This window comes from Trachemys scripta, chromosome 6, assembly GCF_013100865.1.
Source record: "Trachemys scripta elegans isolate TJP31775 chromosome 6, CAS_Tse_1.0, whole genome shotgun sequence".
Lineage (NCBI taxonomy): Eukaryota > Metazoa > Chordata > Testudines > Emydidae > Trachemys > Trachemys scripta.
Genome location: NC_048303.1, coordinates 70,986,345 through 71,013,876, shown reverse-complemented (window position 1 = coordinate 71,013,876; position 27,532 = coordinate 70,986,345). Strand labels below are relative to the sequence as shown.

Below are 27,532 nucleotides of genomic sequence, written 5' to 3'. Positions count from 1 at the left end.
ATGGTTCATGATTATATCAGTCAACAATAACAAATGAAAATACTTCTGAAGTTCTTAACTTAATTTCTGTAATAAAAGTGTTATGAAGAAGTTTGCAATTTTAAAAAAAGGACTGTTTACCTAAACAGCAGATGGTAAAATCTTGTTCGATAGTACATCATACTAGTACAACTGAATATTTAATACACTTATCTGGAAAGACATTTGCAAGACAATAAAAATCCTTACAAAAAGGCTTGTGAATTACAAGAGTATTGCCTATCACTTAAAATATATAGCTTACCCTGGTTTCTGTCTCTGCTTTCTCCAATATCAGTACTGGTAGTAGCAATTGTATCTGCCAAGGCCATCAATGACATTTGCTCCATCCTGGTGAGACCTGGTAAGCTAGAATGCATCAAGTGACGAGAAAGAACTTGGGCATGCTCTGGTCCAAAGTAAGTTGGGCTGTACTGAGAAAGATCAATGACCTTTGGCTTTGTATTATCTTCATCTGCTTCAAACACGGTAAGATCATCTGTATTTAGGCTGGAGTTTTGAAAAAGATCTTCATAATTTTCATCGGGTAAACCATTTTGTTTGTTTAAGTTATTTTGATTGTTGGATTTCTCTAAACAAAAATGTGAGCAGTCATCATCTGCAGCAAGCAATGCATACAAAGGAAGTGGTGGAACAGAGTCTATTTCTGTATAGTCTGTATTCTCAGTTTTGTTGAATGTCTTGGGGTCTCTTGCAGTGCTTCCACTAGCACTAATTGTGAGAGATCTAAGTCGCCGATCATGATTAGGTTCAGATTCATTTATAGCAACAACTTCCCCAGCAATACATTTCACCAAATGAGAGAGGATGGCTTTTGCTCTACGTACTTTACCAAGGTCCATAAGCTCTAGAAGCTGGAAAGGGTGGTACTGAGGTAAAGTTGGACATAATGCATGAGCTGCTTCAAAAAGACCAGAATCTTCCATTTCCACAGACAGATCAAATGCAGTTCTCTTTCCACTAAGTTTCTGTGCAAGACTTGTCATGGATCTGGTTAAGGTTCGCTTTGGTGGATGCAGGCCAGAACCAGCTGACTGGCTTTGTTTCATTAAGCTAGTAATAGATGGTGTGCTTCCACTGTAAGAATCACTCGTAACTGACTCTTGTTTTGAAGGGGATTGCCACTGAGAATAAACATGCATTTCACAATCCATCCCAACTACAAGGATGCCATCACGTACCCAAGATAAAGAAACTGGCAGAGGAGGTGATCCTTCTACTGAAGAAACTAAGTCCACGCACCGTAGCAGTACAAACCTACAAAGGGATGTAACTTTTGCATTTTCCCACAGTGGCAATGCAGACATCTCCTTACTACTTTGGTCATGCATGTTCCCAACCAGTTGGCCAAACATATAAAGCTTTGATCCAATTCCTACTGTTAGGATATGTGATCCATCTTCCTTAGACATCCAGTCTAAGTGAACCAAGTGCTTTGTGCTGGGCAAAATCCTCTCATTATTAGATAAATAAACTTCTTGTTTATTGTATGCCATTAAATTACTGTCAATACTAATGGCAGAGTCCAACATTATGCTTATTTCATCTAAATGAAGAGTCTGTTCCAGAATCCAACATGATCCTCCTGTAGATTCACATTCAAAAATACTAACATGCATCATGAAATCCTGAGAACATCGACTATTTTTAGATGTCATCTGCTTGTATGCTACAGCTAATCTATTTGTATGTGCGCAACTAACTTCTATTGGCCTGCCTGGAACATTCACAGTACTACTACTAAGAAGTCCATCCTCAACAAGTAGTGGCCATTCTTCCCATATATACGTAACATTACTATTTATAGTATACTCTGGCGTAGAAGAAACCACTGCCTCAGGAGTCACTCTGCATCTCCAGAACCTAACTTTTCCATCTGAGCAAGAAGTTGCCAGTAGATAAGGGGCATGACAAACTGGATATACGGAGGAAGAACTCAGGTGTCCTAAAATTAAAACAGAACAAAAACAAACCAAGTTTTACAGCAGGGTCAAATAATAAGTAACCATACATAAGGGTTTTTTTTTGTTTTTTTTTAAATACAAGGGCCGAACTAAATTCACTCAATTTTCTTAAAGCTAATACAGTTTGGTTTTGGTTCATCCTACAAAGTATCTAGTGCCTATTATTTTACTGACACAGAATAATGATTACAAGCATTCAGAGAGAGAAGAGGTGAAAGGAACAAGTTGAACACAGTTCTACAGCGACACTTGGGGGGAGGGGGAGTGTCAACCTATGTAAACAGGCCCAGTTAAATGTTTTAAATTATTTCACTTCAAAATTTTAAAAAAACTATCACCAATATGAATGGAAAGAAGCATTATATAAACAGTAACTTGTGGCTCCAGATATGTTAAGCAATAAAAGCAAATTTTAATATCGACAACACAGATAATCAGTGTTGGAACCTGATGACACACAAAATATGGATCATTTGAATTGTAAGCTCCAAAATAAATTGTGCACTAGTGACAAGTCATGACATGGATTTATAGACCTTTAATTAAAAATGGATTTCTCTGTCCATGTATATACATGGATCCATACCCCGCTTCCCCAATGGCCACCAGAGAAGCTCAGACACGCTGCAGTTGCTGAATCTTTGAACATAGCTGGAGCTTTCATGTTGGTGTATTTTCATAATCCACGTATGTGAAGTCACACAATTATGAAGTGTGTGCACTTCACACTGCAATCCAGGTACTATATGCTAGCTAGTGTGACAAAGTTCTGTCCTTGACTCCATGGGTCCTGTGTTTCCTGATGGATTTTGCTAACCTCAGAGGCTCACTGTGACCCTCCACATAGCCCTTCTCTCTCTAGAGGCAAGGGTCACATCTACTGAGCCATTTTCATCATAAGCCAGCAAGGGAGGTGAGGAGAAACAACCCTCCCTCGCACACTCTGTTGTCTCCCAGTATCAGTGATAAATCAGGGAGGGCACGGGGGAGCCCGGGCCCACCCTCTAGTCCGGGCTCCAGCCCAGGGACCCTAAAATTAGCAGCTATGGAAGCTGACTTTTTGGAAATAGGACATGTACAATTCCCTGGGCTACTTCCCCACAGCAGCCCCCACTCAATATCTTCTTCACAATTACCTCAGGGTCTCCTTCCTTGCACCGGATATGGATTCGTACTACTTTGTTCCTCCAACAGCACAGCTCCCTCCTATAGCTCCTGACAACCACACCAAACTGACTAACTGGGAGGCTTTTAACTAGTTCCAGCCAGTCCTTGATTGGCTTCAGGTGTCCCAATCAATCTAGCTATCTCCACTGTCTTCTAGAAGGATCTTAATTGGCCCCAGGTGTCTTGATTAACCTGGAGCAACTGCCATTTCATTACTATGGTACCAGGGATTTTTTTAGCCTGGGGCTAACATACTTGTTCCTAACTACTTTACTGCAGGCATCTGGCCTTGCTCCTTCACACTAGCTCAAAACACATGCTCCCAATAAAGGGTCTGAATATCCTAAGTAGTCTTCATAGGAGATGTATGTTGATGGACTTAACATTATTTTTTAATATAAAGTCAATTTTCCTGACAAACCACATTTCACTACTCGGGACTGCATATTGCCTTTTACTTGCAGAAATCCTTGGTCTAGAGCAACATTTTTCACTGACTAGCTTTGGCAGGAGCTCTGTTGCAGCATTTGGGCCCCAGGAGTAAAAACCAAAATTTTAAAGGACGATGTATTTTAGTATTCCTTTCAAATCTGGTTTCCACATATTCTTGAGTTCACTAGGTATTTGTTAATTTGTTGTTGTTTTAATTCTAACAACGCAGGAAACTTATAGAATACAGTATACCAAGATATTTACTAGTTCTTTATTTCTTTTAAAATTACAGACCTGCTGATGGTTTAACACTTATTATTTCCACTCCTTCTGGTAAATTCAACTCTTGACTATAAACCATTTCCGAAGAGAGAGTCAGACGACTGGTACTTTGAAGGTTTGCTCTACAGGCCCGATATTTCTGCGTGAAGGGAGATTGGATCTTCTCTGGATCCGGAGAGGAAGAATATAGCTCTTCATGATGTGACACTGCTTCAGCTATATTTGAGTCTATTTTTTCATCTAAAAAAAAGTTTGCAATGTTAAGTGAAAGTTATCGTAACATACGACAATTGTTTTATGAAAAACACAGCTGTCACTGAAACAACAAGAGGGGATACAATTTTAAACTTGGTTTTTGTAAGAAGTGAGAACATCATAAAAGAGCTGGTTGTAGGACATAATCTTCGATTGAGTGATCATGAGTTGATTCAGTTTAAATGTAATGGCAGGTAACCAAAAACAAGTCACTAACTCTGGTATTTTACTTCAAAAGGGAAGTCTTTGGGAAATTAAGGGAATTAGTTGAAGAAGTCAACTGGACTTAACAGCTCAAGGACTTAAATGTGGAGCAGGCTTGGAATTTCTTCAAATCAACCATACAAAAATTATTTGCAATTTGCATCCCAACCAAGGGGGGAAAATTGTAGGAAGAGACATGGCTGGATGAATAACCACTTCAGAAAGATTATTAGGAATAAGCAGAGAACATATAGGGAAAGGAAAAAGGAATTGATTTGCAAAGAAAGCTGTATCTTGGAGGATAGAAAATAGGGGAATAAAGAGAACTGCTAAAAGTCAAGCTGAATAAGCTCTTGTCAAGAAAATTTAAAAAATAAGAGGAAAGAATTTGGTAGTTATATAAATAAAAATAAGATGCAAAGATGAGATTAAGCTGCTATGCAGTGCCAACAGGAAGGATATTAATAATAATCTAGGTATGTCTCAAAAACTGAGTGAATACTTCCCCCCCCCCATCTTTCAAAAATGATAATATTGAACATGTGCCTAAAGGCAGAATGACTGGTGGAAACGAGTGTACAGAAATGGAAATTGCCACATCAGAGGTGCAAGAAAAACAAAAGTTTAATGCACTCAAACTGTGAGGACTAGATAATTTCCACCCGAGAATACTGAAAGAACTGGCACATGAGATTGCTAGTCCAATAGGTAGACTTCTTAAAAATCCTTGCATTCGAAGGCAATAGCATATGATTGGACAATAGCTAATGTCTTACCTATATTTAAGAAAGAGAAAAAAGTGATACAGTTCTGTGAGCCTGATCTCAGTATTATGCAGGGCTTAGAACAAATTATGAAGGAAAGAATAATTAAATTAATGGAGGTACAGGGGATGTAATGCAACACGGGTTTACCAAAGGTAGATCATGCCAGACTAACCTGATTTCCTTCTTTGAGAAAATAACTGACTTTTTAAATTTTAGATAAGGGAAATGCAGTAAATCTTACATACTTGGATGTCAGCAAAGCAAAGCCAAAGCACACATGGAAAATGATTATTAAATTAAAAAAAAAATGGGGATTAGTATAAGATTTGTAAGGTGGACAAGGAACTAGATAAAGGGGAAAAGGCAATGGATTGTTCTGAAAGGCGAACTATCTGACTGCAGGGAGGTTACTAGTGCAGTTCCTCAAAGATCAGCCTTGGGACCAATCTTATTCAACACTTTTATTAATGACCTTAGCACAAAGAGCATGAGTGCTAATGAAATATGCTCACGATACAAAGTTGGGAGGCATCATAAATATTGTATTGGAAGATCAGAATATTGTATAGGAAGATCCGGATGATCTTGAAGACTGGAGTGATGGAAATGGGATGAAATTCAATAGTACTAAGTGCAAGCCCCTGCATTGAGGGTCTAAGAGTAAGAATTTCTGCTGCAGCCTGGGGGCTTATCAGTTGGAAACAATTGAGGAGAGAGATCTGGATGCATTGGTAGATCACAGGATGACTATGCGTCACCAATATAATGCAGACATGAAAAAGGCAAATGTGATCCTAGCCTGTACCAGGCAAGGCATTTCCAGTAGAGAGAGAAGTACTAATTCCTCTGAAAGAGGCAATGGGGTAAGACCTCATTTGGAATACTGTTAAATTCTGGTCACCCATGTTCAAGGAAGATAAATTCGAACTGGAACAGAAGCAGAGGAGAGTTACTGAGGATGATCAGGGGAATTGAGAGCCTGTTTTATGAGGGGAAACTGGAAGCGTGTGGTTGGTTTAGCCCAGCAAGGATAATATGACTGTTCTTGATAAATACCTTGGGGGAGGGGAAAGGGTGAAGAGCTATTTACTGTCTTGCTATACTGAAAGGAGGACAGGACGGACATGATACGGTTTTAATCAGGCTGCAATTTTTATTATTAGATGTCTGGGACTACCCCGTCAAATTAAAATATACAGTGCAGGTAACTCCGTGTTCAATATCTACCCGGGGTGACTTTTACCACCCCCGCTTTTTTTAATCCAGGCCCCCCAGCCAACCTATTGCTGGGACCTTACCATTCCCTCCATCCCCAAACAAGGATTAACGCAGGCAATAAGAAAGGGCGGTTGGCTGCCTGCTGTACCACTCATAGGAACCCGAACCCCCTCATTCCACTCCTTTAACAAACACCTTTTTAAGCCCTTTACCAAACCATTTATCTGGTCACTGCATACCTCCCCTGTGGAGTACTTGCACTGGACATCTGCCTCACACTTATATGAGTTGCAACATCATAGCTTAACTCCCTTCTCTACTCACAATAACAAAGCCCTCCCTGAACCCGCTGTGGGGAAGGCAAATAACGCCCCCACTCCACCTTAGCCAATCTGGTGGTGAGGAATAACTCCTCCCAGTCCCCTTAGAAAGGAGTGTGACTAGCATGACGCCCACAGCAGGTCCTGACCAAACCTGGTATTTTGCCACCTCCATGAGGAGGGAGGTAAGGAGGAAGGGTGCTGCTCTGCCTGGCATGGGAAAAGGGGTCTTCTCCCACCGGCCTTGCTCCTTTTCAATTCCACAGCCATTCTGGTCCCTAGGGGGATGAGTCAGCACCACCATGCTGACCTACTACCCTTTTGCAGCAGCCTCTGAGCCTCTCTCTCCCGCTCACCCCTAAAGCGTAATTTCCTTTCCTCTGGCAAGTTGGACAATGCATGTCTCTCCTCCTCCTCCACTTAAAGGTGCACTGCAGTCAACCTTAAGGACAATGCTGTCACAAGAACAAATGTGTATGAAACTGGCCATGAAGAAATTCGGGCTGGAAATCAGAAGAAAGTTTCTAATAATTTCCCTGCCATTGCCGAGGCCTCAAACACCTCAGTCCCTCCTATTCTCTGCCTCCAGAACATAACAGTCTAGTCTCCTGTGGGCTGTAATATTTTGATCTAAATTTCAGTTGTTGGGTTTAGGGTGAAGGTGCTGCGTGATTTTGGTGGCCTATGATATACAGGAGATCATACTAGAGCTGGTGGCCCTTTCTGGACCTAAACTCTATGATTACATTTGATTAAAAAATTCTATGTGTCCTGCGAGTAAAAATCTTAACGATCCCTTAAAAGCAGAATTTAACGTAACAAATTAACTTAACATGGATCAACCCTTGTTACATGGATCAAAATGGATTTGCAGAGTAGGGATGGATCAACCCTTACTGGACAAGCAACAAGTTCTACATGTCAAGTCCCTCTCTAATTTCTGAAGTGGTTGGAACTGCAAGCTTCAAACCCTGTATAATATAAAGCAATGAAACTATACTGATCCAAAAAAAATTAAATCTGTCAAAGAGGACATGTGTACACTAGTTCTCACAATAAGTTAACTCTACATGTATTTTCAGATAGAGTGTTAAATGCATATCGTAACATGTAATATATATATATATATATATATATATATATATATGCAAAATGGCACTAGTTTACTATGAACATTTTAGAATTTGTAACTTTAAAGTTGCATGAACGATTTTTCCCCCCCTTCTTTTTAAGGAAATAAGTGCATGAATCAATAGAAAGTAGAGACTAGGACAGAATTTACCTGGAAAAGCAGAAAGGAGACACAGCTAAGGTATGAGTTTGGAAAGTGAAGGAGGAGTAGAAATGAGACACTTACCAACCCTGCTGGAAGGGAGTGCATCCAGCTTCTCCTTTACCAGGCAGGGCTGTTGTGGTTTGAAGATTGGTTTCCCTCTCCTACATACACAGGCTGTGACAGTATAAAACTACATTGTCAGAACACAGCTTGAAGAAATCTTGCCTCTGCTGCACCACCATCTTTGTTATTGCCCAAGTCTGACTGTGGGGTCAGGAACATTCAGTTATCCTCAGTTTAATAACAGCAGTCACAGAGGGCAGAGAACCTGGTTTTAGGCTTTGCTAATTTTTAAGTGTTAACAGACACTCAGCCAGACATGCCAAACTCATGGGGGAAGGGGAGGAGGTGAAGGAGAGGTGAGAACAAAACAGAAATTGGGCTTGTTTTTGGCTTAATTGGCTTGTGAGCTGCTTGTTACCTAGTTTTTTGGCTTGTAGCTTGTTGGGCTTGTAGCAGCTTGTTGCTTTTTTTTTTTTGATCGGCTCCCGGCAGGCGGGGGGGGGGGGGGGGGGGGGGGGAAGAGAGTCAGGGTGCACAGCAGGCCCATCAAAGTCCCAGACTGCACGCCGGGGGGATCTAGTCACAGAGTGTTGGAGTTCTTAGGGGCTGGCTTGTTTTGGCCTTGTTTTGAAATGGGATTAGCTTGATTTTTGGTTTATTGTAAAAGTCGAGGTGCTTATTTACCACATGAAAGTTGGCAACTGTGCAACTCAGCAGTGCACTCCAATTCACTTAAAACTTATTTTTAAACCCTCAGCATTAATGCAGTCTACCATTCATGATTTAGAACTAAAGACACAGAAAATCTGAAGAAATTCTGTGCTACCATTTCTGAACTGAGGAGCAAAAGTAGTCTGAATCCCTACCACTAACAACTTAAAACAGCTGGATAGATTTTTCTCAACTACTAACAAAAAATAAACACAGTTTGGGCTAAGACTAAGCTCCAGAGCAAAAAGCAAAAAGCTCCAGAGCAAAAAGATGAGAGACTATTGAGCAAGAAAGAACAAGTTGTGATGGAAACCCAAAAGTAGCCTTCAGTGTAGCAATTGCTGATTGCTTTTTAGACAGTAGCTTCTTAAATATCTAAACAGTAAATACAGTTAAAAATAGGAGGAGTATCAGACAGTTACAAATAATTGATGTTTAACAATATTTTTACATCATAACAAAAGAACTTACCCACTGAAACTGGAACAGACTTCAAGTGTAAGTTCCACATGTGTAATAATGAGCGGTTTTGAGTACATTCAATTACTATTAAGTAAAATTTTTCAGAGAATCCATTTTGCAGGTTTCCTGTTGCAATTTAAAGTAACAAAGTTTTTAGTGCAACATCTAGTGCAGCAATAGTTAGCTACTAACTTTTTTCCCTCTCCCACTATATAAATATAGGCACTACTGCCTTTACAATTAAGAGAGTATATAGATTCCAAGTAGTCATCATCTTATACAGAAAATGTTTCTTCTGTTTATTTGGTTGGGGTTTTGTTTTTGTTCCCCCTCTGAACCTGTTATTGAAAAGTTAAATGAAAATACTATCACTGATACAATAAAACAAATTCAAGGGAAGAACACCACCAGCTATGTTTAAAATCTTAAATCTATGCAACAGCTTTTATTTTATACTGTAGCATACAAAGTGCTAATGAGCAGCATTATATTTTCATTTTTCAGGTTGAAAGCATTGTGAACTATATAACTGTAGGCTCAGTTTTTAATCAAATATTATGGATAAAGAAGTGTTAAATGTAGGAACAGTCACTAATTTCTGAGGCACCAGAAAAGAATGGCAGATTAAAATTTATACAAATTATTTACATCTGGTTTACAATTCACTGCTGGCTTTAGTAACAACATAAGTCTGCAGACATACCATATTTTACACCTTAGCCCTTTTGGTCTTGTTTCTGTGGGCATGCAGTGGAGCGGTATTTAATTACTTAATATATATATTTTATATATCTTTTTAGACACAAGTTTAAAAAGGAAGCTGTCAGACTTTTTTTAGAACCCTGTGTCCAAAGGAAGGGTTTAGCTGGTTGTAAGAATGATTGCTCATCAGAAAGGAGTGTTGGAAAGACTTACAGCCACTCCACTTTCTAGTGTCATCTGGCACCATTCCCCTAGCTTAACATTAAACATGGGACTCAGCTATCTATTTGCCTTTCATACCACCACAAAATAGTATGGGAAGCTACACATCCTGCATCTCCCAGATCCTGAAAGAGGGCCTACTGTACAAGAGACTACTGTTTTCAACAGGTGCCTCTCTCTGTACTAAAAGCCATCAGTCTTATTCAACATTTCCTACAGTATACAAAGGGTACCTCTTGGTAAAATGCTTCCTCGCCTTAGACCAGGGGTTGGCAACCTTTCAGAAGTGGTGTGCCGAGTCTTCATTTATTCACTCTAATTTAAGGTTTCGCATGCCACTAATACATTTTAACGTTTTTAGAAGGTCTCTTTCTAGAAGTCTACAATATATAACTAAACTATTGTTGAATGTAAAGTAAATAAGGTTTTTAAAATGTTTAAGAAACTTCATTTAAAATTAAATTACAACGCAGAGCTCCCCAGACCGATGGCCAGGACCCGGGCAGTGTGAGTGCCACTGAAAATCAGCTCACGTGCCACCTTTGGCACGCATGTCATAGATTGCCTACCCCTGACTTAGACCCTTAGTCTGTTTCCTCAAGGAAGAGGAAAGTAGTTTGTGTTCTATTTGTAATGTTGTTCCATTCATTTGAACTTCTATTCCAACAAAATCAAGCAGATCTTTGGCCTCAAAATATAACTGAAGTGCAAAAAGTCATTATATCCAAACAAAACAATATCTCTTTGATACATTCTTCACCATCTTGCTGAATTAAACAGTTAATACTGCTTTACCAGAGTCTGCTAAACAGTTGTTCTTTTCAGGTATTTTCTCATCATCGTTATTCAAAATGAAGTCTTCTTGAAAAACATGAAGTAACTGTGTTTTTCTGCCATGCTAAATTAAAAGACAAACAGTAAATAAAATGAAGAAAGACATGGAATCTCTTATTTCTAAGAGAATATTATTAAAAAATTGACAGGACCAAGCAAAATAATGAATTTTGAATAAAATTTATCTGCGATACCTATAATTCTCTCTGCATATGGGCAAAGGGATAGTCTGTACATCTCACACAGTACCGGTTTCATCATCAGTGAACATGGAAAGTTACAGATGTAATGCTCAATTTTAATGCCTTTTTAAATCAAGTAAATTAATGTTCTTCTCCACCATAAAATGTGTACAGAAAAAGTATCTTACTTACAAGCTCTGTAATAGCATCCAACTCTACAATGCACCCTGGCCTTGCAGTAGACTGTTGACTTATGATGTTAAAAACTTCACCCACATATTTCTGAAAAAAATACAGTAATGTAGTAATTTTTAGTTCAACTCCTAAAGTTGATTAAAATATTACCTGATGTTTGGCATTTTCATTTTGGCATAGTGTTTTTATTTATTCGTGGTTCACTTACTCAAAGTCAGGGTTGAAAGAAGTTCAGTTTAATAAAGTGAGATATATTAAAGCCAAAGAGATTTGTTTTCATTCTATGGAAGTCTCCAGAGACTCAGAACTTTTACAGAACTCTCTCTTACTGCTAGGCACTTGGTTTTGTTAATTCTGTAGCAATAGTACACACACAATTAAAATTATATCTAATTTACAATGTTATGGGAATTTAAGTAAAGCAGTTCTGTGAGGACACAATAGGAGTAAGAATGTTAACACTGAAGTGCCACAGAATCTTTAAAGGCCAAACATGAAAGATGCCTCCTTGCACTAGGCTGACACAGCAGTTCAGTACTGACTCAGAGGAAAGTGCCTCTTATTGAATCATCAAAACTACTTCTTACAGCATTAGGTGTTTCTTGGAGATTTTCCAGCCAAGCAGTAGCGACTTGCCTCAACAATGCTGAGCTTTGGAGTTCTGACATAACAATGGAGTATGGCTGCAATGTTGTAAAATTCTATTATACTTGCAGATTGACTTTACAACAGAGATATATTTTGCAGAGTTCTTAATGTTCTTCACTAGTCTGACAAACCAATTTATGAGTTATTATGATGATGATGTAATTTACATGTTTAAGTAAAGTTAAGTTAAGTTTTTACTTACAGAAATTTCAGGATTGGATAGCTCACACAAAAGCTTTTTAGCATCTATTATAGCCTGATATAATCTCAGATACTGTCCATCACTTGCCACAAAGCAAGCACTTGGAGAATTGCAGTATGCACCTGAAAAGTATTTATGAACAATCAGTTCAATATTTAAGTGAATACATACTAGCTCCTTCCATATTTTTGGCAAGAAGCAAATCACAAAAATTTATTATTAAAGACTTAAAACAGAAGAAAGCAGAACTTATTTCTCATTGATCTAATTTGTATTTAGATATTTAATAAACGTGGCCATATGCCAGAAATATGAAGATTTAATACTGAACTTTACCAAAAGGAAACTAGACTCCAATCTGCCTATTGAAGGCGACACTACCCTCAAGAATAGTACTCTCCTTGTCTGTATTAATATTTTTCAACCCCACCCACTAACATTAACATTTTAATGCATTTTTAAAAAAATGTTTAGATCTAAGATTTTAAAACGAAGGGCAGTGACCTTCTCCTTAACTTGTAAAACATATCTATAGTGCCTTATAAATAAGAGGGGAGAAAATATCCAGTGGCTTTTTTTAAGCTTACCAAAATTAAGGGGACATTTTTCTTAAATTTTAGTCTAGGTTATTTTTCAGAAAATCCACACTTTGGAAACCAACCAGAGATAATTTAAAAGTTCCATCATTCAACATATTTAGATTCTCCATACTAATAGCATCATTTTTTTCCCCTATTCTTGTTGTTTTAACAATTGAAGATTTTAAATATTCTAATTAACTCAGAAAACTTACCAAGACAGTAACTGGGTATAAGTGTAGGCAGCCATGCCACATTAGAAAAAGCTGAAACATGGAGAGAATTAATTCGTGCAAGTTCAGAAACACCTCCAGAAAAGGATAATGGACCAACTGGATCAACTCGCCAAAGAATAAGCTCACTATAAACTGCATTGGGATCCTGGGACGTTACACTTGTAGTGCCTCTATTCTGAGATCTTAAAGGCGAATCTCCAGAATTTGAAATATCATTTGTCTGTTTTGTGCCGTCAACATCTGGTGATCTTAAAGCATTATGATGAGAAGTTGTCAGCAGCAAAGGTAACACTGAATGACAAGCCAAGTCATTAAGATGAAAACGGTGACCACAATATCGAGATTTATGTGAAATACTGAGCACAGTAGAAAAAGCAGATTCCTCTGCAAAACTAACTAGCCACTGGTTTAAAGACCCATCTGCATGTTTTGAAATCATCATAACATTTGGGGTGAAGATACTTAATTTTAAACTGTTAGTTGATTTATTGTGGGCAGAAGAGATAAGCATAGATGAGGAACGTGTAAGGCCAAGGGGCTTCTGTTTGCCTTGTTGAATAGCGAGGTCAACATTCTTGGTGCAGGCATACATCACTATACTTCTGCAAAGAGAATTTGCATCACCTGTTGGAAATGCTACTGGAATTCTTGAAACAAAAGACACCTAGAGTTAAAGGGGGAAAATAATATGTATTAGAACAAATAAAGAGGATATTAATGTACTCATTGAATAAAATATATATTTGAATCCAGAAAAATCATAATACCTGCACCTGGCGAAACATACCAGGCTGATATTCATCTAGCCAGTCCACATGCCATACCAGCAATGAACCATCCATGGAATGAATACTGAATAGCATGTCCGCATTTTTGCTCCACTCAGACAATAGTATTTCAATCTCATGATCAATAATAGCAGAAGATAAAGGAACAAAGCCAGAATTTGGAACAGTTTTCTCACTACCCAGTTCTTTCTTCTCTTGATTTCCTTTTTGCTCTTCTCCACTATCATCAGCTTCTGGCAGAAGAGCATATAAAGTAAAGAAACCCATGAATGAAAGCTACATTTGGAAATTAAAATCTTATAGGCAACACTGCTTGGTTATTCAAAACTTCCTTTTAAGCCTCTTCTAAACCATTCATACAAACATGGATTTCAACAAACTGAAAGGGTAATGATTTAATCTCTAAACCAAGTTAATGCTACATAATTGAATATATTTCTATATCTGACTGAGAAAAGTGTAGTAAGTTACATTATGTACGTCAAGCTATTTTACAACACCTTCTTACACGCCTAACAAAAAAGGTACGATTAAACATGGATTGGTAATTATACCAAATGGAATTAAACTGACTATAACTCACTTATAGCATTTTAAAAAACAAGTTGTAATAGCTTATTCATGAAAGTACAGAAAATGAAATATTTTTTTAAACCCAGAATCTGGAAGTTCAGAGGAGTTCAGCAATAAATGCATCAAATTCCTTCCAACTGGCTTCATGTATCCCAAAAACTAGACACTAGGCTTCAGGCTTTGTGAATACTACAAAAATTAAGGTCAACATGTTTTCCCGAGTTTTTAAAATGGCAATGTAAAGAGTTTTGGTTCTTTTTAAATATTCTATTGCAGAGGTTACTAAAACACTGGCTGCATTTTGCTAGCACAAGAGCCAGAAAATAAAAGACCCATTTTTTAATTGTTTAAGGCAAATAATGAAAACAATCATGAAAGTACATTTTTAAATGTTCAGTTAAAAAAAAAAAAAATTATGTTGACGGAAGTCTCTCTCGAAAAGCTTCATTTTTAAGTTCTGCCTGCAGCAATCTGCTGAGTAAAGAGGAATATAGATGGAATAATGCACAGCTTTTATGTAACCTCAACTCCAAATATTTGGTGCCAGAACAACATGTTCATGTGATCCCTAATGGACACTACTTTAAAGAAGAAAGTTGCAACATTCTGCTGTGTCCAGGCTAGCATCCCATAAGTGGAAGTGTGCAGAAGCCTCCTGAAGGTGTCTGAAATTTCAAACAGCCTCTTGGGTTTTTTTTTTTAAACTAACAACCTCAAAACAAAAGACCTACACTTCTAGAAACAGTCAGATGAATTCCCCATATTCCCAGATGGATTCAGTCACAATAGTGAGTGCTGGCGACTTTACACATTAAACCACACTTCACTTATCACACTACTCTATTTCTAGCTGGCAGGTGTCTACAGCACAAAACCACCATACACAGTTGCCATTAGAGGACTATAATTGGCAGTATCAGCAAAAAGGCAAAGAATGAAAAAGCACAAAGCTTGAACTACCCTCTCCCCACTACAGGTGATCCGTTCAAAACAGCATAAGTATAGTAGAGTACAGAAGCCTGTATTAGCACTAGATAACATCTGTTCTGTGGTTAGAGAGATAGGTTCAGTTGCCAGGCCTGCCAATCAGCTTCTTATTCAGGCTGAGAGAGAGAAACAGGTCCATGTGAATAAAGCTTGAGACACAAACTTCAATTTTCTTTAGTAGGTATAAGATTTAATCCTTCTTAGCTTAAGTAAAATTTTATATTAATGCAATCTAAACTGGCTCTGTCTCTAGGCTCTGTCGCAAGGTGACCTTTCACCCAGTTAAGCCTGAAAACTCCTGGCTCCCCAATTCCTTGATGGTAAAACAAAAACCCACAAGGGCAGATACAGAGGTGCTCCAAAGTGTATTTTAAGAAAGATGTGGTCCTCATCAGGCCATAAATCACATCTTTTAATGTGTAATTGCCTTAATGAACCCAAAGCAGTGCACCACTAACCATTACCCCAAAAGGGATTTGGGGGGAGCAGGGGGAAAAGGCGGTCAGGACACTGAGATACTTCCACTAAGTTATGTCCCATTTATCCACATGCTTTTATGATTTTGGAGTACACATGCTTGTGGTCTAATGATAGATATTTCCACTATTTCCAAACTGACCAACGACTGGATCACGCTAATCGGGATGCAGGACCTGCGATGCACTGATCTGCTTGGAAGTCTTCTGGAGAATTGTCATGAGGTACGGCCAATGGTTCATCTAGCCCAGTCATCTATCTTCAGACAGTAGTTGGTGCCAGATGCTTCAGATGGAACGAACAGAACAAGTGATCCATCTCGTTGTCATGTCCCAGCTTCTAATAGTCAGAGGTTTAGGGACACCCAGAGCTTGGGGTTGCATCCCTGACCATTTTGGCTAATAGCCATTGATGGACCTATCCTCCATGAACTTATCTAACACTTTTTTGAATCCATTTATACTTTTGGGCTTCCCAACACCCCCTGACAAGGAGTCCCACAAGTGGACTGTGCACTGTGTGAAGAAGTACTTCCTTTTATTGGCTTTAAACCTGCTGCCTATCAATTTCATAGGATAACTCCTGATTCTCATGTTACGTGAAGTGGTAAGTAACACTTCCTTATTCACTTTCTCCACACCATTCATGATTTTTAGCACTCTTATCATATCCCCTCCGAAGTCGTCTCTTTTCTATGCTGAACAGTCTGAAGTCTTTTTAATCTCTCCTCACATGGAGGTTGTTCCATACCCCTCATCATTTCTATTGCCCTTCTCCTATTCTACTGTATCTTTTATAAGATGTAGCCAGCAAAACTGCATGCAATATTCAAGGTGTGGACATATCAGAGATTTATGCAATGGCATTATGAGGTTTTCAGTCTTATTATTTATCCCTTTCCTATATGGTTCCTAACATTGTTAGCTTTTTTGATGGCCACTGCAAATTGAGCAGATGTTTTCAGAGAAGTATTCATAATGACTCCAAGATCTCTTTCTTGAGTGGTAATAGGTAATTTAGACACCATCATTTTGGATGTATAGTTGGGATAATAATATTTTCCCATGTGCATTATTGCGTAGTTATGAACATAGAATTTCATCTGCCATTTTCTTGCCCAGTCACACAGTTTTGTGAAATCCCTTTAACTTTTCACAATCAACTTTCAACTTAACTATTTTGAGTAATTTTGTATTGTCTGCAAACACTGCCACCTTGCTGTTTACCCCCTTTTCCAGATCGTTTATGAAGATGTTGAGCATCACTGGTCCCAGTACAAATCCTTAGCGGACCCCACTATTTATCTCTCTCCTCTGTAAAATCTGAGCATTTATTCCGAGCCTTTGTTTCCTATCTTTTAATCAGTTGCTGATCCACGCCAGGATCTTCCCTCTTATCCCATGACTGCTTAATTTCCTTAAGAGCCTTTGGTGTGGGGGTCCTTTGCTTTCTGAAAGTCCAAGAACACTATACACACTGATCACCCTTGTCCAGATCTTTGTCATGCACCAAAGCTGGGCTTACCAGCCTATAATTGCCAGGATGGCCTCTGGAGCCTTTAAAAACTGGTGTTATATTAGCTATCCTCCAGTCATCTGGTACAGAGATTGATTTAAGCGATAGGTTACACTGCAACCTTAAAGGTCAAGGTAAATGTGGAAGAAGGTCTTATTCTTGAGCAACCAGAACACCAAGTAAGTATGCTGCCCTTGCTTTCCCTAGGTTAGTTCTAAGGAAAGAGGAGCCCAAGATTATGCCAGGCTATGTCAGCCTGACCAGTCAAGTGGCCAGAAGAAGCCTGCAGGCCAGTGTAACATACTAACCAGAGACATCACATGGTCCCCTGAACTGTACACCTGACTCCAAAGACCACTCAAGCTGAAGAGTCACTCCTTTTATTTTTGTTAACCAACATTTTTTTCTAATTTGTTACTGGATTAATGATTTCATTCAAATCATGTCTGGAAATCAACCAAGTTATAGCAAGCATGAAGGACCAGTTCATAAGCAAAAGAAGATTGATTTAGAGCAGAAAACGTAATTGTTTGTTTTTTATGCTTGCACAATATACGTTTCCAACTTATGTAAAATTCGGGTTACACAAGGCTTTCTGGAATGGAATGATTGCATAAGTTGGGGAGCATCTATATTAACTAATTTAAACATTAGGTTTGCCCAACAAAATTATAGCACATTATAAAGAATAGAAACATATCTATGATATGCATTTTACCTTCATCTGATTTGCCATCCAACTGATTTGACTCTTCAGTGCTGGTCTCTGAAGAATGCTGCTCAAAGCTCTTTTTAAGATGCTGCAAAAATACTTCCATGGAGAGGGTAAAATGCAGTTCTTTATTGTTCAGCCAGTGCACTACAAATGGCCCACTTTTCTCTTCATTCTCACTGAGACTCAGAGACGTGATAGAAGGGAGTAGAGGAATGTCTGCAACACCAAGAAGTTAATGTGATTTCCAAAAGAGAAAGAGGTAGTGGTAATGTGTTTTTTCCCATACCAGTGAAAAAGGCTAAAGTTATACAACCACGTGCAAGCCTAACCCTGCTTCACCCTGAGGGATTCTACCACCATCCCCTCTGGGCAGATATTCTGCTCCAAAAGGCCCTATATGTCCTGGTTTACACCAACGGAAGCCACCACAGATCTCAGGTAATTTTAGCCCAATGTACATTGTGTTTTGTAGAATAGAGAATTCACAAACATACCCATCCCCAATACTTTACACTATTTGTTAGAGCACCACTATTACACATGCAACAAACACAAGTAAATGATACAAACAAATTTCAGATGGGTATATAATTTTGTACCATCTGAAATATAGGATGCAAGAGTGCAGCCACTTGTGACGTGCTGAGAATTCTCACATGGCGCACCTGGCAGCAGCAGGCTCTTCTTATGTGTAACCCCCCACCTACAAGTTTCCCATACTCCCATTTTATGCAGCAGTACAATGTGCTGAGGCAGCTGTAAATTCAACATCCTGTCAGACAAAGCACTTTTGAGTGCAAATATACTCTTTTCTCCACGGAAATTGGTACTGTCTTTAAACTGCTCAAGCAGGTAGTTATGCCAGGACCACAACAAGGAAATGGAGAACAAAGAAATATAGGAAGACTGAGGGAAATGGAGGAGAGTGCACAGGGAATAAAATTATGAAAAGAGAAATGCGGAAGCAGACACAAGAAATTTCAATTCTTCCAGAATAAGCTTCTCGTTAGTTAGCTACAGAGGGCCAGCTCTCAAGATGATGAATCTGGCATTAAGATGAGTTACAAGGAAGAATTAAAATTAGTTTAAGAAAGGAACATACCAAACAAGAACATGATGTGCAGGCTGACTTTTGACATTCGTATACATTTATTGAACTTTCAATATTTTTTACAATATTTTTTAAAGGAACCCTCTTCTTCCCCCTTCTTCCCAGGTTAAAATGCATTATTAAAAAGTCTGTCAAATGGAGTATTGTCTCTTCTTTCACTTTAGCTTTTATTCTGAATCAGCTGTAATCCTGGTTCTTGTGAGTTCTAACAGTTCGCACTAGGACTTTACTAATGATTCTTAAGGAGCCTTCAAATAACTCCCTTCCTCCAATTAAATACTATCATTTCTAGCCACCTTAATTTGTAATCACAGCATGCACCACAATGACACTTACCCTCCTTTGTAAAGGATTTTAAGAACTATGAGTGAAGAGGGCTATGTAACAGATACATATCATTACTGAGTCTTATGTGGTTTCATGATAAAAATGCTTATATAAGTGTACACACCCTGTATTACACACATGAAAAAATATTTAAAAAGATTAAAATTGTAATGCTAAGCACTCAAAAATGAAGTACAGTAACTCCTCACTTAACATTGTAGTTATATTCCTGAAAAATGCAACTTCAAGTGAAACGATGCTAAGCGAATCCAATTTCCCCATAAGAATGAATGTAACTTGGGGGGTTAAGTTCCAGGGAATATATTTTTTTTTGCCATACAGTACAGTATTACAGTGGGGAGGTGCCCCCGCCTTACCCCACACAGGCACAGCCCACTGGCACTGGAGACAATGAGGCAGGCAAGGAGGCTGAAGGTGCTATAGACTAGGAGAAGCACATTGCGCAGCAGCAGCTTCCCCTACTCTGCAAGCACCAGGGGCGAGGGCTCAACCCTCAGCCTGCCCACGCCCCCCTACCACCAAACCTTCACCCTTAACCCACCTCTTCTTTCCGCTCCCTCCTCCCCCTTTACTCTGCATGCCCCTCCTGCCCACAGCAATCAGCTGGTTTGTGGCGTTCGGGAGGCAGGGGGAGCCTGCACGCTGAGTCCTCGCTCCTCCCCCTTCCCTCACGAACGCTGCAGGCCAGCTGATTGCCGCGGGCAGGAGGCGGGGGCAGGAGGGGTAAGGCGCTGATCCGCCGGGTCTGCCAGCGGGCGGGAGATGCTGTGGAGGGGTGGGGAGAGTAGGAGAGCTGCCAGCTGTGGACAAAGCAGGCAGCCAAACAACGTTATAGCGAAGCATTGCACAACTTTAAATGGAGCATGTTCTGTAATTGAGCAGGGACATAAGATCAAAACAACATTAAGTGAGAGGATGTTAAGTGGGGAGTTACTGTACCAGAATTAAGGTTTCCTCTGCAACCTTTATTTGGACCTACTGTACACATGCATTGTAATACTGTAACATGATCACATACCACTGTTTTTTCCCTGCACAGACACCTGCATTATCCAGGACGCAAGATGGAACTGCTCTGGGATAGCTATTAATTGTAGGTTGCTCATTTTCTGGGTGCCTGACTTGAGACATAAGGGTCTTATTTGCAGAAGTGCTCATAACTCACAGCTGATATCAAAGCTGTGCTTTGATCATATAAAAGGCCACATAATGCTAAGCACTATGAAAAAGTCAAGTCCTAGGAGTCTCAAACTGGGCACCCAAAATGAGTGGATACTTTTGACCTTAATCTGTCAGTTCCCCACCTGTAAAATGGAGATAATACACCCTCACCTCACAACGTTGTTGTGAAGCACTCCAATAGTATGGCAATGAGCACCAAAGAAAGCCATGAGGAATTGGTAATTCTGTCTTCAGAGCAGGATTTAAATAGTGTGCAATGTATACACATAGGGTCACATATTAAACCATGAGCAGAAAACAAAATATTGAATAGTTGCTCTTTAAGTCAGCACCATCCATCCTGTGCACTGAATGAGGCAGAGGTCCTGTGCTCAGATAAATAAAGTCCATCTGAATGTATAAATACAAGGAGGCAAATTAAGGGTACACAGAGAAAAGTCTGTATTGCGTTCTTGTATCATAAATCTTAACTGCTCATGATTACCTGTGGCTGGGTTGATGCTGGCAGCAATATGAAAGTGACAGAGTGCATTTGCATGCAAAGGAGTGTTCCTATGAACTTCATGAGGATCTTGCTGATGTGGGGAAAATCCAGTATGTGCTATGAGGGCAAGTGACCTTCTCCTTCCTCGTCGAAAGGGCCTTAGATTTAACTGTGTGGAGAATAAGTCATTTTAATTTTGTTTCCAAAGAAAAAAAAGGAGGATTTAATCTATAAATTATTTTCTAGAAAAGAAAGCATGCAAAATTGTAACCTAAAGGAAGTAGCTTTTACAGTTAAAAAGTGCACTGGTGAATTTACCAACTGTATTGTTCATAACGTATCTTCCATAGAAAAGGGACTACATATTAAAGGATGTTAATGTCTTTAGAATCCTGTAGAAAGCTTGTATGTAACACAGTGTTGCCTTGAATGGGAGTAGTAAAATTCAGAGAGCTTTGTATTCCAATGTACTGGGCTGTATCTGTACAGCCTTCATGCTCAGACCAAATCAAATGCTGTGTCTATAGCATTTTTCAAGTGGAACACAAACCATGCACATTCAAGTTATTAAAAAAAAATCTTGAATTGGCTACTATCACCAAGTCTCCATGACTGGATCAATACTTCATTTTCGACCCCATAAGCACAATCTCAGACTCAGACTTTAAAGCCAAGAAGGACTGCCACGATCAACTAGTCTGACCTCCTGCACACTGCAGACCACAGAACCTTGCCCACCCACTCCTGTAATAAGCCCATAACCACTAGGTGAGTTACAGAGGTCCTCAAATCTTGATTTAAAAGACTTCAAGTTACAGAGAATCCACCATTTATTGTAACTCAAATCAGAAAACGGCCCATGTTCCATGCAGCAGAGGAAAGCAAAAAAAAAAAAATGAAAAACAGGATCTCTGCCAATCTGACCTGGGGAAAGATTCCTTCCTGATCCCAAATATGACCATTGGTTAGCATGCAAGATTAACCAGCTAGACACCTGGGAAAGAATTTTCTGTAATAACTCAGAGCTCTGCCCACCTAGTGTCCCACCTCCAGTTGTTGGAGATACTTGCTAATAGCAGTCAAGGATGGGCCATGTGCCCTTGTAGGCAACCTCATCATATGACTCCTCCATAGCTTATCAAGATCAGTCTTGAAACAAGTTAGGCTTTTTGCCCCTATTACTGCCCTTGGAAGGCTGCTCTAGAATTTCACTCCTCTGATGGTTAGAAACGAGCGTCTAATTTCAAGTCTAAAAACATTGTTGATGGCCAGTTTATATCCATTTCTTCTTGTGCTAACACTGGCCCTTATCTTAAATAATTCCTCTCCCTCCCTGGTATTTATCCCTCTGATGTATTTATAGAGAGCAATCATATCTCCGGTCAGCCTTCTTTTGGTTAAGATAAACAAACCAAGCTCTTTGAGTCTCCTCTCATAAGGTAGGTTACTTATTCCTTAGATCATCCTAGTAGCCCTTCACTGAACCTATTCCAGTTTGAATTAATCTTCCTTAAACATGCAAGACCAGAACTGCACACAGTATTCCAGATGAGGTCTCACCAATACATTGTATAATGCTAACAACTCTTCCCTAACTCTACAGGAAATACCTCACCTGATGCATTCTACAATTGCATCAGCCTTTTAAAAAAAAACAAACAAAAAAAAAAACAGCTGCATCATATTGGTGGCTCAGTCATCCTGTGATTGACCAATATACCCAGATCTTTCTCTTGCTCTGTGGCTTCCAACTGGTAACTCCTCAGCTTATAGCAAAAATTCCTGTTGATAGTCCCTAAGTACCTGGCCTTGCACTTTGCACTATTTCATTCCATTGCTATTAAACGAGTTTTCAAGGTCATCCAGATGTTCTTGTATAATATTTCAGTCCTCTTCTATATTGGCAATACCTCCCAATTTTGTGTCATCTGCAAATGTTATTAGCACACTCCAATTTTTTGTGCCAAGGTCATTAATGAAAATGTTAAACAAGATTGGTCCCAAAACCCATCCCTGAGGAACTTCACTAGTAACCTCACTCCAGCCTGACAGTTCACTTTCAGCATGACTCAGTCTCCAATTTAACCAGTTCCTTATCCACCTTTCAATTCTCATATTAATCTCCATCTCTCCAATTTAACTAATAAATTCCCATGTGGAACTGTATAGAATGCCTTTCTGAAATACAGATAGATTGCATTTACTGGATTTCCTTTGTATGGAAAATCTGTTATCACAAAGGAAGATCAAGTTGGTCTGGCACAATCTACCTTTTGTAAAACCATGTTCTATTTTATCCCAATTACCATTTACCACTATGCCCATAATTACACTCTTTCAAAATTTATTTTAAGTCCTTGTGTACAACTGAGGTCAAACTAACAGACCTGTAGTTTCCTGGATCACTTTTTTCCTCCCCTTTATTAAACATAGGTGCTATATTTGCAATTCTCCAGTCACAGGATATGATCCCGAGTTTGCTGATTACTTAAAAATCCTTGCTATTGGGCTATTTCATGTGTCAGTTCCTTTACTATTCTTGAATGGAGATCATCCAGCACACACACACACACACACACACACACACACAGGGTGCCACTGAGCTTGGCTTCCATCTTGGAGGTGGTCATTTCTTCTTCTATATCTTTGTTTCCATTAGCCATACTGCCACTGTCACCAAGTTCCTCATTAAAAACAGAGGCAAAATATTTGCTTCAAGTGTTGTAATCATTTCCTTACACACACACCCCGAAAAACTCTAGTCAAGTAAGATTCAAATTTTCATGAGGGGACATGGTCACCTATATGATATTGCTGAAGTCAAACTTTCCTATGTACTAGTCACCTTAGTGTTGTCACAATTTAATACCCCATTGGCATGAAAAACTGTACAAGCATTAATAGTGTAAAAGGGTAAAGAAACAAACCTCAGATATCTGTCAGTTCAGTTCAATCTACCCAGATTCTGATTACCTTGTATGTTGGGGTTTTATCCTCTCTCAATTTGTCATTCTTGCTCATTTCTAACTTTGTGGTAGATAGGCTGTTACGTAACATTCTCCCAGTTTTTTCTTCACTTTTTTTAAATGAGAAAAAAAGTCTTGTCTCTTGCACTCCTTTTGACTTAGAACATATGAGTAGATAGTTTCTCCCCATTTCAATGTCTTCTTTGGTTACATGGTTACCAACACTGGTTGAATAGCTTTTCTTCTCTGGGCTTGCACTGTGCTGTCTTCTAGTTTCCAATTCTACGTTATTGTCACTAATTCCAGACTTGGTAAAACTGCTGCTTTAGCATGTGGTAATACCTTGTTTTAGTAAGTTTCTTCTCTGTTGGAGTTATACAGATCCTGCAAAGCTCGTCTGCAGGCACTGGAAGAACCCCCTAGAGTTTCATTATAAGATTCTATTCTACAGAACTTGAAACGTCAAACTTTCCCATTCAGACCATCACCCACACCATATCCTCTGCTTTATGCTCTTCATCTGGGAGACATAAAGACCATCCATCTAATCCTACCACTAAGTTTGTGTAGGAGCTGGCTGTCCTTAACTTCTCTCCACAAGTATTCAAAGGTACCTCAGGACATCATTTTTACTTAACACTTTTTCATGAGGGAGGGAGGCAGGCAGGCGGGCAAGGACCACTCTCCACAAATACATAAGGCCTTACAGAAAGCAGTCTGCTCTAAACCTCAAGCAAGGTAGCAAGAGGGAAAAATATAACCTTCCACAGCATCACCATTGCTTTATCAAACAGGCAAGAGAACATCCCGCAACTCCTGTGGTAACCAGAGAACCCCTATCTCAAAGCACCATCCTAACTGGGGTTCCATAGCATCTACACCCTAAACGTAAAGCTGTTCTCTATCATACACCATATTTCCCACATTAAACTAAAAATTATGGAGTACTCTACCTCAGTCCTCAGAACATGAGTACTGGTAGATGAGAGAATGAGGGGAATATTTCAAACCTTTTCCTGCTGCCCTACATAGGTGTATGGAGGAGTACTATTTTACTTTGTATCTTTCCGCTCCAGTGACTTATCGATTTAGTGCAACAATAGCCTTTATCTTCCCAATCATTCATCCTGGCTATTGACATTTGGACATAGATAAGTTTGTTCAAAAGTATGGCCAAAACCATACAGCATGACTTCAAGGAGAGGGTTCTGGCCATAAGACAAGAGGTAGTGAAACTATCAAGCCACTGTCGTCCTTTTTGCCTGAAGATGTCCAAGGTGGGCTGTTGTGCAAGGAATGTGATCGGGACTGACATGTTCTAGCACAACTGACACAGTTTTCAAGAGAACTCAAACTTCTTCTGTATTTTAAGTGTCTTTACTCAATATATTGTCTCTCCATTTATGTGACTAATACCCTCAGAGATGCCAAACTTTATCTGCAACTATTGTATTTTTCTTTAAATAGCTCATTTTCAAAGCTAACATGCATACTGAAAGCTGAAACAATTAACTTTAAGAGAATACTGCAGATTGTTCAAGAAATCAAGTTTTACTTCATTTTAAACATTCACATCATAAACGTAACTCTAAAAGTTACTCTCAAACCTATCTGTATTTTAAACACTCTTTCCAAAGAAATTATAAAACATGAATTATTCTCAGAATATATTCAGCAAGTAATTTTTTTAATAAATACAAAAAAGATGTGGTTTGTAAAAAAAGTACTATCCAACAGTTCTCACCTCTAAAGCATTTTGCATTCGTTCCTTACTAGAAGCATTTCTTTTGAAGTTATTGGTTAAGTTCACTGGTTCAGTCCAATGGTTGTATCCACCAGCGCATGATAAACTATCATTGGGTAACAAAGTCTCTGCCCAGAGACGGCATACATTATCCTTGCAGCAAGTCAGCAGTACATTGCATACAGCACCACTGAAAGAAAGTTTTAGCCAGATTGAAAAAAAACCATTATATTCGGAGTATACAAATACCCACATAAAACAATGAAAGGTAAGAATTTAAGTATAAATTTCCAGAATTATGCATGACACTATGCCTTAGGTAGCATATAAAAAAATTACAAAACTAAGTTCTTTAATTAACCTGATAAATACCCCCAGAAAAATAGGTGAAACTTTGGAACCCGAAATGGACTAAATGGTGCAACTATTTTAAATATTAGAAGTTTAGTGAACGGTCATGAATACAGCACTGTTATGTGCCTTCCACCACCTCAAACTTACAGTTATGTAACTATGCAATATTGGATCTTTGGTTCCAGCATACAAAACTATCCATTTGGATGGAAAAAAGTGAACTGTATATTGATAGCCAATATTTTATTATTTTTTGTTCTTTGAAGCATTCTACAATTATTAATAATCCTCAGCATTCCCTTGTAAGCTAGGTAGGTAGGTATCCTCATTTTACAGATGTGGAAATTTGGACATAGATAAAAGTTTGTTCAAAAGTATGGCCAAAACCATACAGCATGATTATACAATAGACAGGACTATATAATAAGTTCTTTGTGACCACTTCTATGCTTATTTCTCTAAACATTATTTGCATTATAACAGCATCAAGAAATCCCAATCAAGATCAGAACTCCATTGTGCTAGGCACTATAAAAACTACGTAGACATTCAAGTTCGCTTCCCAGACAAGCTTACAATTTAGTTTAAGACAAGACACTACAAGGGGATGTAACAAAAGACGCACGAACATATTCTGATTATATATCTAATCTGTGGGCATAATTTTGTGATTCCATGTAAGAGTTGCCAGGGAAATGGTAATAGGTATTGTTTTGTGTACACACACACACCTTAAAAATTATCAGATGGCAAATTCCGGGTGGCATGATAGTAAAGATGAATTTGACAACTTCCAAGGCAGTAGCTGTATGGAGGACATTCAGTATATGAGAGGTGGAATTCAAGTGAGCAGTTAAGGCTGACATTCTTAGAGCACAGGAAGTGGAGGGCAACATAACATACAGAATAAGTAAGGAGCGCACAGTTGTGAAGGGCCTTAGGCTGCTGCAGTTGCACTCACTGATAACTGACTTAGAGGGGATTCAAAGAAAGCCAATTAGCAGATGACAGCAAAGATTGTTAATTTAATAAATGCTTTGTATGACAAGTCTGTGTGCTGTATCAGGACAGACACTGGAGAGACAGAATGGTTTAAGATTGTTCCTGGCATAAGGCAGGGCCGCTTACAATCCCCACATCTTTTCTGCATTGACACAGATTTTATGATGAGAAGGGCAGTAGCTGCTGCTGAAGACACAGCTTCACCTGCCTAAACAATACTAGTAAGACTTATATTTTGCAGATAATATAGTCATACTGGAGACCAGCTTGGATTGAATGAAAAGACTATTTGTGAACATAAAAGCAGAAGGTGCTAAAGTGGGACTT

At 38.9% G+C, this 27,532-nt stretch overlaps 1 protein-coding gene across 4 annotated transcripts in view; it reads right to left on the bottom strand.

Annotated features, from left to right (window-relative positions):
• Positions 1-27,532, bottom strand: part of DMXL1 (Dmx like 1) — a 152,027-nt gene that overhangs the window by 78,014 nt on the left and 46,481 nt on the right. For all 4 annotated transcript variants that reach the window (XM_034774425.1, XM_034774426.1, XM_034774427.1 and 1 more), the window contains exons 8-18: positions 25,850-26,039; positions 21,140-21,308; positions 18,018-18,230; positions 13,727-13,980; positions 12,939-13,623; positions 12,146-12,267; positions 11,293-11,382; positions 10,880-10,982; positions 9,170-9,286; positions 3,897-4,124; positions 284-1,984 (exon numbers count right to left, since the gene is read on the bottom strand). In XM_034774425.1, the coding sequence (XP_034630316.1) occupies positions 284-1,984; positions 3,897-4,124; positions 9,170-9,286; positions 10,880-10,982; positions 11,293-11,382; positions 12,146-12,267; positions 12,939-13,623; positions 13,727-13,980; positions 18,018-18,230; positions 21,140-21,308; positions 25,850-26,039 (3,872 nt within the window). The remainder of the gene's footprint in view (positions 1-283; positions 1,985-3,896; positions 4,125-9,169; positions 9,287-10,879; positions 10,983-11,292; positions 11,383-12,145; positions 12,268-12,938; positions 13,624-13,726; positions 13,981-18,017; positions 18,231-21,139; positions 21,309-25,849; positions 26,040-27,532) is intronic.